The 19,615-nt window shown below is 39.7% G+C and overlaps 1 protein-coding gene across 9 annotated transcripts in view; it reads left to right on the forward strand.

Moving 5' to 3' along the window:
* Positions 1-19,615, forward strand: part of TBC1D4 (TBC1 domain family member 4) — a 209,071-nt gene that overhangs the window by 112,217 nt on the left and 77,239 nt on the right. For 8 of the 9 annotated variants that reach the window (XM_086710295.1, XM_086710257.1, XM_086710266.1 and 5 more), the window contains exons 2-3: positions 15,876-16,454; positions 17,885-17,974. In XM_086710295.1, the coding sequence (XP_086566421.1) occupies positions 15,876-16,454; positions 17,885-17,974 (669 nt within the window). Of the gene's footprint in view, positions 1-10,172; positions 10,325-15,875; positions 16,455-17,884; positions 17,975-19,615 lie in introns of those variants that run through there. The other variant, XM_086710303.1, reaches the window with a different exon arrangement.

Genomic DNA, 19,615 nt, shown 5'->3' on the forward strand with positions numbered 1-19,615 from the left:
CAGCCAGAGCCAGTCAAGTCCAGGACCCTCTGGGCTTAGCCTTCACTCCCTTCCCTTTTTGCCCCAGGCCCAGTCTATTTCCCAATAAGCCTTGCTTAAAAAAATCCTCCTCTCATCAGTTCAGACATTTCATAAATTAGAACTACTTAATAAAGTGTCCACTTTTGGCATTTTGTTTAGACAGCTTTGTACTTTCATGGATCATGATAAAGGAGCAAGGCCTAGCTTTCTTACTATGTTTATTATGTCCTATTTGAAACTATCTGACATATTCAAGATTATCAAGTGCTGATTTTGGTATATTCTAATTTTTTCATTCTAACTTTATTTGAAGACTTATTAATTTTATTGCCAAACTGTCTAGTCCATTAAAATGTCAGTTAATTTACTTGCTAGTGGTTAATTTTATAAGTCAAAATGGGAGCAGTAGTAATAATGTTTCATAAACAGTGACAGTTTTTCAGCATTACAAAAGGCTTTTTTTTTTTTTTTTTTTGCTTAGGTACCCTAGTTCATGTAGGAAAGCTCCCTCTAGTGTTTCTTGGAGCAAATACAAATGGTATTGAACTATTTTCTTTTTTTAGAAGACTTAATTTTTTTAGAGCAATTGAGGGTTCACAATAAAATGAGAGGAATGTACAGAGATTTTTCAGATACCCCTGCTCCCTCACATATATAGCTACCCTCATTATATGACTCACAAGAATTGTGCATTTGTTACCAAGGATAAACCTACATTGACACATCATGATCACTCAAAGTAAACAGTTTACTTTAGGGTTCGTTCTTGGTATGGTATGTTCTTTGCATTTGGAAAAACTTATAATGCCATATATCCATCATTAGAATACTACACACAGTATTTTCACTTTCTTAAAATTCTCTGTGCTCTGTCCTGTCATTCCCCCCGCCCCTCTTCTCTTCCACCCTTTTTTATTGTCTCCAAAGTTTTGCTTTTTCCAGAATGTCATACAGTTGGAGTCACACAGCATGTAACCTTTTCACACTGGGTTTCTTTCACATATTAATATGCATTTAAGGTTCCTCCATGTCTTTTCATGGCTTGATAGCTCATTTCTTTTTGGCGGTGAATAATGTCCCATTGTCTGGATGGACCACAGTTTACCAATTCACATACTGAGGCACATCTTGGTTGCTTCCAAGTTCAATTATGAATAAAGCTTCTATAAACATCTGTGTGCAGGTTTTTGTGTGAATAGATGTTTTCAACTCCTTTGAAAAAATACCAAGGAGAGTGATTGCTATATCGTAGGATAGGAGTATGTTTCGTTTTGTAAGAAATCAGTATTTTTAGTTTTGTAAAAAATCACCAAACTGTCTTCCAAAGTGGCTAAACCATTTTGCATTCTTACAATCAACATATGAGAGTTTCTTTTGGTCTGCATCCTCATCAGCATTTGGTGTTGGCAGTCTTCCAGATTTGGGCCATACTAATAGCTATGTAGTGGTATCTTGCTGTTGTCTTAATTTGCATTTCCTAGTGACATATGTGGAACATCTTTCTGCATGCTTAGTAGCTGTCTGTTTATCTTTTTTGGTGGTGTGTCTGTTAAGGTCTTTGGCCAATTCTTAAATTAGGTTGTTTGTTTCTTATTGTTAAGTTTCTAAGAGTTCTTTGTAAATTTTGGATTATAGTCCCTTAGCAGAAGTGTCTTTGGCAAATATTTTCTCCCAGTCTATTGGTCTCCTGATAATGTCTTTTGTAGAACAGAAGTTTTTAATTTTAATGACATCCAGCTTATCAATTATTTCATTCATGGATCATGTCTTGGATCATGTGTCTAAAAAGGTATCACTATACCCAAGGTCATCTAAATTTTTTCCTATGCTATGTTCTTGGAGTTTCATATATTTTTTTTTATTTAAAAATTTTTTTAATGTTTTATTTATTTTTGAGACAGAGACAGAGCATGAATGGGGGAGGGTCAGAGAGAGAGGGAGACACAGAATCTGAAGCAGGCTCCAGGCTCTGAGCTGTCAGCACAGAGCCTGACGCGGGGCTCGAACCCACGGACCGTGAGATCATGACCTGAGCCGAAGTCGGATGCTTAACCGACTGAGCCACCCAGGCGCCCTGGAGTTTCATATATTTTTAAAAATATTTATTTTTGAGAGAGTGCACAAGCAGGGGAGGGGCAGAGAGAGAGAGAGAGAGAGAGAGAGACAGAATCTGAAGCAGGCTCCAGGCTGTCAGTGCAGAGCTGGATGGAGGGCTCGAACCCACGAACCATGAGATCATGACCTGAGCCAAAGTCACATGCTTAACCGACTGAGCCACCCAGGCATCCTTGGAGTTTCATATTTTTTGCAATTTGCATATAGGTATGTAATCCATTTTGAGTTAATAATTGAGTTTGTGAAGGGTGTACTCTATGTCTAGAGTAATTTTCTTTTCTTTTGGCATGGGGATGTCCAGTTGTCCAGCACCATTTGTTAAAGAGACTATCTTTGCTCTATTGTATTGTTTTCACTACTTTGTCAGAGATGAGCTGACATATATTTATGTGGGTTTATTTCTAGGCTGTCTATTCTGTTCCATTGATCTGTTCTTTCACTAACACCACACTGTCTTTATTACTGTAGCTATATAGTAAGTCTTGAAGTTGTGTAGTGTCGGTCTCCAACTTTGCTCTTTTCCTTCAGTATTGTCTTGGCTATTCTGAGTTGTTTGCTTCTCCATATAAACTTTAGAATCAGTTTATCAATATCCATAAAAGAAATTTCGGGGATTTTGATTGGGATTGCATTGAATCTATAGATCAAGTTGGGAAAACATCTGACTTCTGGACAACATTGAGTCTTCCTAATCACGAATATGGATTATTTCTCCATTTATCTAATTTTTCTTTCATTAGGTTCATCAGAGTTCTGTAGTCTTTCTCCTATAAACCTTGTACATATCTTGTTTGATTTATGCCTAAGTGTTTAATTTTGGGGGGTACTAATGTAGATAGTGTTTTGCTTTTATTTTCAAATTCCCCTTGTTTGTTGCTGACCTTTAGGAAAGCAAATGACTTTTGTATGTTAACCTTGTATCCAGCTACCTTGCTATGATCACTTATTCTGGGAGGTGTTTTTTGTTTGTTTGTTTGTTTGTTTGTTTTTCAAATTCTTTCAAGTTTTCTACATTGACAATTATGTCATCTGAGGATAAAGAGAGTTTTATTTCTTCCTACCCAATATTTAAACCTTTTGTTTCCTTTTCTTGCTTTATTGAATTAGCAAGAACTTCTAGTATGATATTAAAGAGGAGTGGTGAGAGTGGACATCCTTGCCTTGTACCTGATCTTGGTGGGAATGTTTTGAGCTGCTCATCATTAAGTACGTTGTTAGCTTTAATTTTTTGTGGAAAGGCTTTTTCAAGTTGAGAAGGTTCCCCTCTGTTGCTAGTTTTCTGAGGGTTTTTATAATGAATAGAGTTGGATTTTGTCAAATGCTTTTTCTGCATCTATTGATATGATCATGTGATTTTTCCTTTTTGATTATTTATTTTTTTAATGTTTATTTTTGAGAGAGAGAGAAAAAGAGAGAGAGAGAGAGAGAGAGAGAGAGAGAGAGAGCACCAGTGGGGGAGGGGCAGAGAGGGAGAGGGAGACACAGAATCTGAAACAGGCTTCAGGCTCTGAGCTGTCAGCACAGAGCCTGATGCGGGGCTTGAAGGCTGGAACAGTGAGATTGTGACCTGAGCGGAAGTCGGACGCTTAACTGACTGAGCCACCCAGGCACCCCTGATTTTTCCTTTTTTAATCTGTTGATATGATGGATTACATTAATTGATTTTCAAATGTTGAACTATTTTTGCATACTTTAGATAAATCCCACTTGGTCTTGGTGTGTAATTCTTTTTATGATTTACTGGATTTGATTTGCTAATATTTTGTTAAGAATGTTTACATCTACGTTCATGAGGGATATTGGTCTGTAGTTTTTCTTGTCTTGTAATATCTTTGTCTGCTTTTGGTATTAGGTTAAAACTGGCTTCATAAAATGACTTAGAAAGTATTTTCTGTTTCTTTCCTCTGAAAGAGATTGTAGAGAATTGGTATAAATTTTTTTCTTAAATGTTTTATAGAATTCACCAGCGAACCTATTTCAGCTTGATTTTCTCTGGTTTGGAAAATTATTAATCATTAATACAATTTCTTTCATAGAAATAGACCTATTTAGACCATCTGTTGCTTGTTGTATGAGTTTTATCATTCAGGGATTTGGTCTATTACATTTAAGATATCAAATTTCTGAGAATGAAGTGATTCATAGTATTCTTTTATTATCCTTTTAATTTCCATGGGATCTATAGTGATGTCCCTTCTTTTATTTCTGGTAGTAATTTGTCTTCTCTTTCTTAGGCTGGCTAGAGTGTAATCAATTTTGAACTGTTTACTTTTAAAAATGTGAGTATGAAACAAATAATAGCACAAATAAGATGACAGGAAATCATCTAGTTGAGTAAGAAAGTAATAGGTTGATCTCACATTGAAAATGATCTGTGGTTGGGTGAAGGGCTATGCTGCATTTGAAACTGTGGTCTCATGGTGCCAGCTTAAAAAAAATAACCTCTTTTCAGGGGTGCTTCCTAGATGCCCCTATTCTATGTCATTACAGTTAGAAAATAGAAGATTAACTTTCTAGATTATGTGTAAGAAATTTGACTTTCTCTGTTATGACTTTGCTTATTTTACCTTTTTGGTCATACTTCTATAAATATTCATATGTAATAAAGAAATATGGAATTATTTTTTACAAGTGATACAAATACTTTATAATCTGTGTTACTCTTATTTAGTAAGGTAAAGAATTATATATCTTTTTTTTTTTATGTTTATTTATTTTTGAGACAGAGAGAGACAGAGCATGAACAGGGGAGGAGCAGAGAAAGAGGAGAGAGGGAGACACAGAATTGGAAGCAGGCTCCAGGCTCTGAGCTGTCAGCCCAGAGCCCGACGTGGGGCTCAAACTCACGGACCATGAGATCGTGACCTGGGCTGAAGTCGGATGCTTAACCGACTGAGCCACCCAGGCGTCCCAAGAATTATATTTCTTGGGGCACCTGGGTGGCTCAGTCACTTGAGTGTCTGACTTCGGCTCAGGTCATGATCTCACGGTTTGTGGGTTCGAGCCCCGCGTTGGGCTCTGTGCTGACAGCTCGGAGCCTGGAGCCTGCTTTGGATTCTGTGTCTCCTTCTCTCTCTGCCCCTCCCCCACTTATGCTCTGTCTCTCTCTATCAAAAATAAATAAATGTAAAAAAAATTAAAAAAGAATTATATTTCTTTTTTGCCTAACTATATGCAAACTTTTTCCAAAATGTATTCCTTATGTAAATATTACTTATATAGCATAGCTCCCAGTCTCATCCTGGGCGGAAAAAGCAGTTTACCTGCATGGTTTCGCTTTGAGGTACAAAATCTCTCTTAATTGCTGGCTGAATCCTGAATTTCACCTGATATGTGAGTTCTCAAGTTCAACTTTAGATTAAAATGCACATTTTCCCATGAAAGGGTTGTAGGGGTCACATTGAACATCATTAGAGCATAGAAAGTGTAGCCTGAGTGATCTAAAGATAACTTTGCCTCACAGTTTTGCCTCTAGTCAGCCTTGAATTACATTGTTCAGTTTTCCATACTCTGATCTTCTTCCCCATCATCACCTCAGCTGATGGTCATGCTTTCTGTTTTACTGAGGAAATTCAAGGAGTCACAGGAGACCCACCCCATTTTCCTGCATCTGTGCCTTTATACTTTGCCTTTCCCTTTGAGGTGAACTGTCCATGTGCCTGGATCACTTCAAACTTGCCCAGTGTGCCCTAGATGCTATCTCTTCTTGCCTACTTAAGGTCATTGTCCACAATTCTACCTTCTTCCTCCAGATCATCAGTTTCCTCTTCACGATTGGATATTGGAGCTGTCATTTCCTTCATTTAGGAGAGAACCCTCTTTCGGCTCATTTGTACCTACAGCTGCTGCCCTAATAAGTTTCATGTACCTATTGTTTGGATTTTGTTCCTGGAATTTTCTTTGGAACATACTCCAGTAAGAACTTTGTCCTAAACCCCACCAAAACTTTTATTGTCAAAGTCACCTCTCCTCTCCTGTTGCTTACTCCCTCCTTGGAAACCTTTCTTACTTGGCTTCAGGATACCATTCTTGCCTGGTTTTGTCCCTGGGTCTTGCTGTATTTTCCTTTGGTCACATCTCTGCATCTGCCAGACTATAAGCACTGTGTGCCTCAGGGCTTGGTCCCTGCTGATAATCTCTCTGCCTAGCTGTCTGTGTGTCAGGCTCTATGTTATTTATACTCTCTTGATGAACTCATCTCCTGGCTTTAAATACCATCCATATACTAATACCTTCCAAGTTTTCTTTCTCAGCTTTGTCTTCTCCCCTGAGCTCTAGACATGTGTATTCATGTATATATCTCCGTTTGGATGCCTATAAGCGTCTTAAAATGAATGAGTCTAAAACTAAGCTCCTGCTCATTTTATGTATGTATGTATGTATGTGTTTATGTATTTATAAAAGTTTATTTTGAGAGAGAGAGAGAGAGAGAGAGAGAGAGGAGGAGGGGCAGAGAGAGAGAGAGGGAGAGAGAGAATCCCAAGCAGGCTTCATGCTCAGTGTGCAGAGCCAGATAGGGGGCTCAATCCCACAACCACGATCATGACCTGAGCGAAAACCAAGAATCAGATGCTTTAACTGACTAAGCCACCCAGGTGCCCCTATGTTCCTCCCTTAAGCCTCCCCACCCCCAACCTGTTTCACCACAGCTTTATTTTTCCAGTTCCTCTGGCCCAAACCCATAAAATTCATGCGTGCCTCCTTTCCTTCTCTTACATGGCACAATACATCCATCAACAGATCCCCTTGTCCGTGCCTTTAAAATTATATCCAGAAACCTTCAGGTTCTCACCACTTCCCTGGCTGTGGCTCCTCAGTGAACCACTGTTAGCTCACCCTGGATGGGTGCCATGGCTCCTGTTCCTCGCCCTTACCATCTCTCCTCCATACAGTAGGCAATGGGAGCCCTTAAGCATCTAACTCAGCACTCTACAGTAGCTTTCGCTCTCACCAAGAGTAAAAGCCAAAGTCCTTTCAAGGCCCTGCATGACTGAGATGCCTCCTGTTTTCCGCAGTGGCCTCTTTGATAGTCTTTGATATCTCTTTAGTCTCCCATTGTGAGTGATAGTCTCCTCCTGCTCACTCACTCATAGCCAGCCACACTGGCTCCTCTTTGTTCCCTGAACACACCAGGCAAATTTCTGCTTCAGGGCCCTTGTACTTGGTGTTCCATCTGCCTGGAATGTTCCTCCCCTAGATATCTATATGGCTCACCACCTTGCTGACTTCTGGTTTTTACTCAGATATTTTACAGAGAGTCCTTTCTCTAAAATCGTGGCTATTCTGCCATTCCCTCCACATTTTTTGTCCCCCTTCCCTGCACTTATTTTCTCTTTGGCAATTTTCACTATCTAGAATCCTTTATATTTTACTTATGTATTATATTCCCCCCACTGCAATTCAAATTTCAGAAAGGCAGTACATTTTTTTTAAAATTTATCAGCAGCTTCTCACTTCCTCTTTACAGTATAAATCCTACTTACGCTGTAGATTTAATTAAACATTATTAAAAAAACTTTTTTAATGTTTATTTTTGAAAGAGCACAAGTGGGGGGAGGGTCAGAGAGAGGAAGAGGAAGACAGAAGGTCTGAAGTAGGTTCTGTGCTGACAGGCAGATAGCAGCAAGCCTGATGTGGGGCTCGAACCCACTAACCGCAAGATCATGACCTGAGCCGAAGTCAGATGCTCAACCGACTGAACTACCCAGGTGCCCCATAATTAAACATTATTAAATACTTTCACTGTCCCAGCACTGTGTCAGGCACATTTGCACATTTAATTTAATTTTCCCACTTTATTATCTCTGAAATAAACATGGCAATTTCCATGTTACAGATGAATGAAAAACCAGAGGCTGAGAAGGATGTATAGTGTCTTTACCACAGATGATAATAGATATTGGAATGGGGCTTTAAACTCAAGACTTCTAACCTCATGTTATGTGTGTTTCTAATATACCATGCTAGGGATGAATCTACTTTTACAATCGTGATTTTCCTCTTGAAAGGGAATTTGAAAAGGACTGCCTTTGCCAATCCTTCACCATTTTATTCCTTACCCCATCTTCCATCTTGTTATGCTATTTTTCTCTAGCACCAAACTCAGCTGCTACTGAGGGCACTTTTGTAAATTTGCAACAGTCATAAAAGCACAAGTCCAGCAACAGGATTCAATGACAGCAGCAGTGAGACAGAATGGGAGAATTTAGCAGAAAGGTTTTAAGAATTTCCCTCTCTGAAGCTTGGGCTAACTCAGAGGCCAGCAAGAAACATCAGTTAGAGAAGAGCTGAGCAAAAAATGAGTTTGGAGCAAAGTGGCTGAGAATATCTAAGAAGTGAAGCCTGGTCTGAGAGGAAAACTGTCTTGACTCAAGTCTGTGTGGATCAAAACCCTCGCAACTTGGTCGATTGTGGTTTTAGTTACGGAGATACTCAGCTTTCTTTGGCTCTAAAGAGTCTCTTTTCTGCAATGTCATCCTTCACCCCCCCCCCCCTTTATTGGTTTAACTTTGATGTAAATAGCTTGCTTCCACATCTATAAAACAAGATAGTGGGGATCAGTGATTCCATAAGGGAACCTTTAGTTTTATAATTATGTGAGTTTAAAAACCCTGCATTACTCTAGTAATTTTGAATCTAGACCTAGTGATAGTGAGACCTCTTTTTACCATGCAAAATTTACCTTAAATAATAATATGTATTTTTAATGTTTTTATTTATTTCTGAGAGATAGAGCACGAGCTGGGGAGGAGCAGAAAGAGAGGGAGACATAGAATCCAAAGCAGGCTCCAGGCTCTGAGCTGTCAGCGCAGAGTCTGACGTGGGGCTGGAATTTGTGAACCACGAGATCATGACCTGAGCCGAAGTCAGATGCTCAACCGACTGAGCCATCCAGGTGCCCCTATAATTTATATTTTTAACCAAATACAAAGAATTGCTTAAGTACTTTCAGGTAAAAGTTAAGATGGTTTAAAAAAATCAATTTTATTTCTTATTGAGATTGTCAGACAGCCTCACCTTAAAAATGACAACACAGACTATGCTTCCAAAGTCACTCGGGCTGGAAAAACTTCTGCACTTTCAGGTAATGGGTAGTGTTTCCTTAGCATAGGTGAACTATTTCATGGCACATATATGCTGTCTTATCACTTTCCATTGGTTGAAGATAAGCTTTTGAAAGCCAAACAGAAATTATAACATCAAGTGATCAAATCAGTCTTTTCTCCAAATGCTAAACTGATCTTTTTTTTTTTTTTTTAATTTTTATTTATTTAAGTAATCTCTATACCCATTGTGGGGCTCGAACTCATGACCCTGAGATCAAGAGCTGCAGGTTCTTCTGACTGAGCCAGCCAGGTGCCACTTAAAAGTTTGAGTAAAACATACTTAGGAGGGAAATCTGCCCTCTCCCTAAAGGCATGTATTGCTTCCAAAGCAAATATATTTCTTTTCCATACTGTCTCTCTTTGAGACTAGTTTAAATTTTCAGTTCTTATCATTAGGCAGCTTTATCAGTTTACTTGAAATGTTTCCTACTGTATTTCCTCAACTTTTAAGAATCCTTTCCCCCGTCTTTTTTGTACTTATCTAAATTTTTCTGTGCCTACTATAAGTATTATAAAATGATTAATAATGAGTCAAGCGGTTAAGCTCATATTGATTGTAAAAGAATTTGCCTAGTTATTTTTTGCTTTAACTATGGTTTAAGTTTATTCTCATACTCATATTTATATCCATTTTAAGTGCTTACTGAGGTTCATCTGTTCACCATTTTTTTTGTGTAAAAAAGACATTGTACTATAATCTTCTCTTGTCTTCATAATTAATAAGCCTTAGACACTTATGATTATTTAAGCAGCTTAAGAAAGACAATAGTTGTCAAATTTAAAATGTTTCTTTTTAAAGAAAGCTAAAGCTTCTGCTCTTTAGTCCTGAACAATCAGTGTGTTTCCTGATTGCAGAGTCAGGAAATACTTTACTTTTGAAGCAATCACAGTTATTCCTGGGGACTTTTATAATTGGCTGCATAGTGATAACGTGGACTTTAACAAATATAACGGAATTACCACCGGCTTATTTAAAAAGAGAGAGAACTTTTGAAGTGTGACAAAAGGCTACTGAGGACTACATCACTTTGGCATATCTAGAGCTCTTGGAGAATGACTTTCAACTGGCTTCGTGACCAAAGGTACCTTTTCCTAGTGCTTTTTACTATCCAGATTTTTCTCCAGTGTTTGCCTAGGCCTTTAAATATCAGTTGTGGTTCTTGTAAAATTTGTTTTCTTTTGAAGTCAGGTGGAGTATAATTTTTATAATACCCCTGGATTTCTTGGAGTGTGATAACTAATCATGATAATGAGAAACCACAGCATGGCATCTAGGGATCTAGTGACATTTTTTTGTTTTTCTCTCTAGAGTGAGGAATTGCTATTGTCTGCCTTTTAATACTTGAATCTAAATTCTTTTAGTGAGATCACTGAAGGTGTAACAACAACATACTGGCTAAAGGTGGCACTGTGCTTTTTCTTGATATTATGAGGCATTTGGAAAAAAGCCCTGCTCATTTATTGTTTGCTGAATTGACTCTTGTGTGTTAATGAAAACGAATCATTTCAATGACTTATACTATTTCTGGTTTAATAGTAGAGTTGATTTTCCATCTCCTTGTTTCTGTATTGACATTGGTGCAAAAATAAACTCACAGAAATTTGGGTCTGGATGAGGTCTTATTGACCATCTATCTCACCCCCCCCCCCCACCCCCTTTCACTGGTAGGGAAACTCTCGGATGCAGAATATCACAAATTCCTGGCAGAGCTGGGGGTAGACTACAAATCTCTCGATCCCTAGTTTGGCTAGTCTTTTTCATTATCATTGTTTTGTGTTAAAGATTATGTGCTGCTACAGGATAAAACCTTTGCCTTTAGTTGGCATAAAATCCTCATCAGGCTCCATACGACATGGTCAGGTTCTGCACATTGGCATGATTCACTGCTAGGGTATGAATAACTAGATTTTGCCCCTAGACTGTATAGTTTGAGGTGGTCTATGGCATCTGGAGACATTCCTGACCGTATATTCACTTCCTAGTTGGGTGAGCACTGAGCAGAGTGAAAAGCTATGGCTTTCCTCTTTTGGGGTACCAGATTTCAAGTTAGCAACAGGAATTTACTAAGCCTGTAGCAGTCCTAGAGAACTTTTATCAGGATTCTAGGTAGTTGTTTGCTACTATTTATTACCTCTGTTTGCTGACGATAGTCACTCAGTTTCTTCTGAGCACAGAACACTTTCCCAGTGGTCACATGGAAGAATTCTAGTAAGAACAAAATCACCATCACTCAGTCCTCCACTTAGGAGTTTACAGTATAATAATGGGGGGGGGGGGGCGGGAAATGATGTTGAAACATTCAGTACCTACAAAGAGTCAAATTCATTAAAAATGTAGAAATGTACATAAAAAATATCAACACTGTCCTAGAAGAGAATGCCATTTTCCCAAAATATCATGTGTATGTGCAAGTACTAGACTGCGTTTTCTTTCTTTTGTGCTGCTTCTGATTGACCTCTCCAATTAAATGTCTTATAGGTTTTCATGTTTCTCTAATAACTCATTTCCTCACTATTGATATTTTACTGACCTTGCTTTATCAGTGTCTCCCTCCCCATGTGGGCTCTGAGCGTGTTGGCAGGGGCTGTATAATGTTTTATGTGTGTTTTCCATGTAACAATAAGCAAAAACAGAGTCGGGTGTTGCTAGGTCAGTTCAGCAGGTGGGGCCTCTCTGCATCCCAGGTCATGGAAAGCTGTTGATAGTCATGACCTGAGAGAGAATATGAAAGGTAACTAGAATCTGTATTTCATGGTGCAGTTAACAAGTCAGATTATTTCTTCTGCACTCTACAGAGACACTTTGGAAACTTAGGAACACTTGGATTGCAAAATTAGATGAAAAGTATTTCGTGAAATATGGTCAGTGAGGAAGAAGGCATCCATCTGTCTCTAGGTTTGGCCTAATAGCCGCTAGAAACATTTTGCATTTGGTAGGGTTGAATGTCTAGCTCACCCTCCTTAGCTTTGGCCCTTGTCAGATACTAAGGCAAAAAGAAAAGGACAGGGGCCTAAGGTTGCTGGTCATGTGTTAGTACAAAACACCTGACTTCTTTCCCAAGATAGGTCAGGTGTTCAGGGTAGTCACTGAAACTATAGCATTTGGACTTTATTCTTTTTTTTTTTTTTTTTTTTTTTTAATTTTTTTTTTTTCAACGTTTATTTATTTTTGGGACAGAGAGAGACAGAGCATGAACACGGGCGAGGGGCAGAGAGAGAGGGAGACACAGAATCGGAAACAGGCTCCAGGCTCTGAGCCATCAGCCCAGAGCCCGACGCGGGGCTTGAACTCACGGACCGCGAGATCGTGACCTGGCTGAAGTCGGACGCTTAACCGACTGCGCCACCCAGGCGCCCCTGGACTTTATTCTTTCAAAGGAAGTACTTGACCAGCAAGCTGAAATTCTTATGATTTAAAAAAAAAATTTTTTTTACATTTATTTATTTTTGAGAGACAGAGACAGAGAACAAGTGGGGGAGGGGCAGAGAGAGTAAGAGACACAGAATCTGAAGCAGGCTCCAGGCTCTGAGCTGTCAGCACAGAGCCCAACGTGGGGCTCGAACTCACAAACCACGAGATCATGACCTGAGCCAAAGTCGGTAGCCTGACTGAGCCACCCAGGAGCCCCAAAATTCTTATGATTTTAACCTGTGAGTGTTCTGGCAGTATATCTCAAATAATTATGTGAAGAGAAGTTCCGGTTTTAGAATTGGTGCTAGAAGATTTAAAGATCGGGGCGCCTGGGTGGCGCAGTCGGTTAAGCGTCCGACTTCAGCCAGGTCACGATCTCGCAGTCTGTGAGTTCGAGCCCCACGTCGGGCTCTGGGCTGATGGCTCAGAGCCTGGAGCCTGTTTCCAATTCTGTGTCTCCCTCTCTCTCTGCCCCTCCCCCGTTCATGCTCTGTCTCTCTCTGTCCCAAAAATAAATAAACGTTGAAAAAAAAAATTAAAAAAAAAAAAAAAAAGATTTAAAGATCTATCACGTATGTCTAAATGTGAAGCAGCCCTGAATATAAAATTATCTCCTTTCCCAAAGGTAAAAATTATCCAGAAAGTTCTTGTTTTTTTTTTGTTTTCCGTTGGCCAACATAAGTATGTACTTTGTACCAGGAATCATTCTAGGTTCTGGGATACAAGGAAAAAATGAAAGAAAAAAAACACACACAAAAGACAGAAATCACTGCCCTCGTAGGGTCTACATTTCTGGCAGAGAAATTATATAGGATGTTAAAAGAGATAAGTGCTATATAGAGAGAGTAATGAAGTGGGGGAAAATCCAGGGAATGGTGGCTATGTCAGTGTGCGTGCAAGCTCGTGCGTGTGCTTGTGCGTGTGTTTTGGTGTGGGGGTGGGTGCTGCCTCACAAGGTGGTATCAGCGTGGATTTAATGAGGTGAGAGAGTGAGCCATGCAGTTAACTAGGGGAGGAGCGTGGAGCTCAGAGCCCTTGAGGGAGGAATGTGGCGGGCATGTCCCAGGAATGGCTCTGAGGAGGCCAGTATGGCTGCTGCAGAGTGCGAGGTTGTTTAGGAGTAAGGTCCTAGGAAATGGGGTTAGGATGACAAGATGAAAATCTAGGTTGACTAAAGGTCATATGGAGGACATGTGGCCACAGGGCATATTTAATCTATACATTTATCACATGCAAATGACGAGGGGGCCTTAGGGCATTGTTAGGATCTTGTCTTTTAATGAAATGGGCAGCTTGGAGGATTTGCAGGTGAGTAATGTGAAATAAGTTTAAAAAGGATTCTACTTCAGTTTAAAAAGGATCTTTTGGCTTTTGAGAGTAGGTTGAAGGGGGCAAGGGACACCAGTTAAAAGATGTGTGCAGTAAACCAAGTGAGAGATGAAGATTTGTATTCTGTTGTATGAATGTACCACATTTTAGCTGCTTGCTTTTTTTTTTCTTCAGTTTTATTGAGACATAATTGACATACAAGGTTGTATTAGCTCAAGGTGTATAAGGATTTGATACATGTATATATTGGAAAATGATTGCCAAAATCATTTTAACATCATTCACCACATAGTTACAGGTTTTTTCTTGTGATGAGAGCTTTTAAGATCTACTTCTGTAGCGACTTTCAAATATATAATGTAGTATTATTAACTATGGTCACTATGCTATATATGACACCCCAGAACTTATTTATAACTATAAGTTTGTACCTTTTGACCACCTTCACCCATTCCTAGCAAACCTCCACCCCTTACCTCCTTTGCCTCTGACAGCCACCAATCTGTTTTCTTTGTGAGTTCAGTTTTTAAAAATTCCACATATAATTAAGATCATGTGGTATTTGTCTTTCTCTGACTTATTTCAATTAGCATAATGCTCTTGAGGTCCATTCATGTTGCTACAAATGGCAGATTTCCTTTTTTTATGGCTTGATAATATTCCACTGTGCATTTATATTTAAACTGTATATTTTTTAAACCTATTAATTATGGACAGACACTGAAGTTGTTTCCATGTCTTGGCTATTGTTAATAATGGGGGTGCAGGTATCTTTTTTGATATAGTGATTTTTGTTTGCTTTAGATATATACCCAGAAGTGAAATTGGTAGATCATATAAAAGTTCCATGGTTAGTACCTTGAGGAAACTCCATACTGTTTTCCATACTACCTGCACCAGTTTACGTTCCCACTGACACAACATGGGGATTCCCTTTTCTCCACATTCTTGCCGGTACTTCTCTCTTGCGTTTTTCAATGATAACCATTTGGTGAGATGATATATCTCATTGTGGTTTTGATTTGCATTTCCCTGATGCTTAGTGAGTGTTCACTTGTTGATGAACATTTGGGTTGGTTATTTTGGGTATTGTGAGTAAGGCTTCTATGAATATTTGTGGACTAGCTTTTGTTGTGGACACACGTTTTCAGGACTCTTAGCTCAATTTCTAGGAGTGGAATTACTGGGTCATGAGATAGATCTACACTTAACTCCGGAGAAACTCCCCAAAGATTTTCTAATGTGGTTTTGCCATTTTACATTCTGCATACAATGTATGAGAGCTCCACACCCCAGCGGGTCCTTCATCTTTTTGTTGTTAGCCATTCTAATGGGTATGTAATGGTATCTTACTATGCTTTTAATATGCAGATGAGAAGTGTCTGGATCTTAATGTCCTTATCCAGAAAGTTTATTTTATCCTCATTGTTGAAGCATTGGTTCCTTTTAGCTGAGACTTATAATAACTTTTATTTATTTATTTATTTATTACATTTATTTTTTCAGTCCTGGTTGATATCTGTTAGTGTATACTTTTGTTTAAATCTTAATTTTTTAAAACTGACCCATCATTGTAACTTTTCAGACTACTCAAAGGATATATTATGATTTATTAAAGGCTGGCGGTGGCCTATTTAATCTCAGTTTTGTTTTTGGGAAACAAATGCATTTAAAATGGGAAAGTATAATACTGATATTAAATTTCTATCCTACTTTTAAGTCATTTATGTCTGACAGTGTAATTTAAGTTTTACCTTGGGTGTGGTCTGACTTCCTTTCTATATGTTATCATTTAGAATGAGAATGCATTCTGTGTGAAAAGAACAAGTCTGGGTAAATGCAAATGATCTCTAAATACTCAACTGAGATGTGGATTTTAAATTCTTTTCCAGGTTCCTGATGTTATAAGCAGCATAAGGCAGTTATCGAAAGCTGCCATGAAAGAGGATGCCAAAGCCAGCAAAGACAACGAGGATGCCTTTTACAACTCTCAGAAGTTCGAGGTCTTGTACTGCGGAAAGGTGACCGTGACCCACAAGAAGGCCCCGTCGAGCCTCATCGACGACTGCATCGAGAAGTTCAGCCTGCACGAGCAGCAGCGCCTGAAGAGCCAGGGCGAGCAGCGCGGCGGCGCGGAGGCGGGCGATGACCCGGTGGTCTTCGAGGCCGCAGCCTCAGAAGTCCTGGCGGAGGAAGGGGATGGCCTCCCCAGCATCCAGCCCGCCTTCGCAGCCGCGGCCGGCCAGCCCGGGCTGCCCAGCTCTCGAGTTGGCTTCCCGGAGCGGATTTTGGAAGATTGTGGCTTTGACGAACAGCAGGAGTTCCGGTCTCGGTGCAGCAGTGTCACTGGCGTCTTACAAAGGAAGGTTCAGGAGAACAGCCAAAAACCACAGCCGCGGAGGAGACACGCCAGCGCGCCGAGTCACGTACAGCCCTCGGATTCGGAGAAGAATAGGACGATGCTGTTCCAGGTGCCGCCCCGGCGGGGTTGGGGGGAGGGGAGGATGCGGGCGGGGCTCCCTCGCGCGGGGCGCTGACCGGGCCGGCCCCGCCCTGTTCCGCGCTCTGCGCTGGCTCCTCCAGTCTCCGCTCTTCCCTGCCAGAAGAGAAGGCTGGTGGAGAAAAGAGCAAAGGCGAGCAGAGCAGGGCTGCGAGGAAGACCTGGAATGCGGATTTTAAGAAATGAGGGAACGGGACACGGAGAGACGGAGAAAAAAGCAATGAAGTAGATTCTCCTTCGTGCCCCCAGCGTTTGCCTTAGATTGATCTTAAATAGAAGTTGTTGGCTGTCTCTTATACAGCTGCAGAAAGCCAGTCTTACAGCGGATTTAAAGATGTGAATCTAGGAAAGTGAGATAGGCATGGGGTTAGAGAAAGTTTTCTTTAGAGAAGGAAAAGTCTAGAGACTCACAGGTGTATTTTCAGATGAGAACACACCAGTTCCTTCTGTTATACCCAAGAAGAAGGTTAAAGAAACATCATGGGCCTGACTACTTACTGGATCCGTTACTAAAATAATGTGGTACAGACTGTATTATAGATGTAAAAGATACATCTTCATTCTGAAAAGTAGTTTTCGAATTTGTACAGGAGATAGAAAATGCCAAGTTGCACCTAAAAGAAATTCAGTGAAAACAAAGCCCTGGAAAGGTTCTTTAGTCCTCAGCTTGTAAGATCTGACTTTTCCTGAAAAAAAAAAAAAAAAAAAAAAAAAAAATGAGTGACTGTCCTTTTGTCCTGTGGTAACGAACCCTAGGCAAGGAAATTCCACAGTGTACCTTGGTAAACAATCCCTGTGTGTAATCCTGACCTATCAGGTTCATGGGTTCTTTTGTTTTGTCCTCTTTTGTTTTTGATAACTCTAGGCATGTAATGAAAGTGTCCATGGTCTTTTCTTGGGTGATAACTCTGACTGAGCTTCCTCTCTTTTGGGGCTGTCGGATTTATTCATTTTTTTAACTAGCATCAGGAATTGATGTTAATTTCTCTGGTTGTTGGTTTTCAAAAATTTTAACTAATCTGCCCAATTGCAAATACTATCTTTGCATTTGGGAGGAAGTATGATTATCAATTATAATAAAATAATTGGTGCTTTAGAAATCGTGAAGTGAGGAAAGGTTGCATGTTTTTAAAAAGACAATCACTTTTAATATGAAAAAAAAAAAAAGGTTTCTTGTATCTTGTAACTTAAGACCTGTTTAGTTTTCATGATGTTTGGACAAAAGGAGGAAATGTGGTGAGGCAGCCGATATTTGGAGTTGAAATACTGGTTGGATTGGGTGTTGAAGCACATGTGAATATGTGAGGAATTGAATCTATATTACTATTTGGATATTTAATTGTAAAGTAAGATGTTGGGTCCTTGCAAGTTGAAATTCACTGGAATGTTTTTATTTTTAAGGTTGGGCGGTTTGAGATTAACCTTATCAGTCCAGACACTAAATCAGTTGTGCTTGAAAAGAATTTTAAAGATATCTCTTCTTGTTCTCAGGTATGTATTAAGGTACATCTTATGTTTGATGAAGCCAACTTAATCTTGTTTTTATTTAAAAAAAAAAAAATTTTTTTTTAATATTTATTTTTTGAGAGAGAGAGATAGAGCACAAGCAGGGGAGGGGCAGAGAGAGAGGGAGACACAGAATCTGAAGCAGGCTCCAGGCTCTGAGCTGTCAGCACAGAGCCTGATGTGGGGCTTGAACCCACAAACCGTGAGATCATGACCTGAGCCGAAGTCTGGCACTTAACCAACTGAGCCACCCAGACGCCCCACTTAATCTTGTTTTTAAATTAACCATCCAATAACTAGATTTAGACTCCTTCAAATTTTACTGTTTTTTTTGGAATTTAATTTTTTTTTTTTTTTTTTTTTAATTTTTTTTTTTTCAACGTTTATTTATTTTTAGGACAGAGAGAGACAGAGCATGAATGGGGGAGGGGCAGAGAGAGAGGGAGACACAGAATCGGAAACAGGCTCCAGGCTCTGAGCCATCAGCCCAGAGCCTGACGCGGGGCTCGAACTCACGGACCGCGAGATCGTGACCTGGCTGAAGTCGGACGCCCAACCGACTGCGCCACCCAGGCGCCCCATGGAATTTAATTTTTTAAGTGGATTTGTCTTAAATAAGAGCTCTTGTGTTTGTGTCTCTGCTGATAACAAAATCCTGTCCAGGTCCCTCAGTATATTAATAGTTGGTCCTCATTTTTGTCTTCTCCTTGTAATGTCACTTCATCAGATACCTTCCTCTGGTGGAATTTTTGTGGTGGAGAGTTCTTTTGGACATACCTTCACAGTTAGTGTTCCTCAGAGTCTCGGGCGGTGGGACTTGTGGGTATCACTGAGTCATGTTTGCTCTTTATATCCTAGTAGGTAGTAAAAGGAGAACTAGTACTTTCAACCTCTTTTAACGTAAATGCTAAAGTTGGAAAAACAACGTTTTGGTATATTTTTGTTCTTTGTTTATTTTTAGGTCACAAACTGTGTATTTGAATGTTTTGAAATTATTGACACAGCTAAATGTGTGCAAGGTCATAGTAGGCCTGCACCAGTGTCCACAGTAATAATTTACAATGTCTGTCTGAAAGTTAGAGCTTCCTAAATATATTGTAAACACAGAAAGAGTTTTTGAAGATGTTGGAGTGGAGAGAGTATCTAAACCTAAATATGGGAAGGTTAATAATGCAAGGATGCCTCAGTGGAGGCCTCTGGAATAGAAAAGGATTAACTTCTCTCCTAGTGGGGTGACTTAGGTGCACCTTTAGGGACCTAGATCTTGCCAAGGTCCTTTTCTGTATTTTAATGTTGAAAAATCAAGACTACCAAAAAAAACAAAACAAAACAAAAAAACCCCCAAACACACAAGACTACCCATTTATTTTTATTTTATTTTAATTTTTATTTTAGAGAGTGTGTGAGCAGGGGCGAGGGGCAGAGGAAGAGAGACTCTCTGAGACACTCAGTACAGAGCCCTATGTGGGGCTCCATCCCACAACCCAACCCTAGGACCGTGATCTGAGCTGAAATCAAGAGTCAGACACTCAAACCGACTGAGCTACGAAGGCACCCTGGGACTTCCTATTTATTTTTAAATTTCAGAGTTAGCATTGCCATAGGTATAATAGTTAGACATTCTGC

Source organism: Puma concolor, chromosome A1, assembly GCF_028749965.1.
Source record: "Puma concolor isolate L17-30 chromosome A1, mPumCon1.1.hap2, whole genome shotgun sequence".
Classification (NCBI taxonomy): Eukaryota; Metazoa; Chordata; class Mammalia; order Carnivora; family Felidae; genus Puma; species Puma concolor.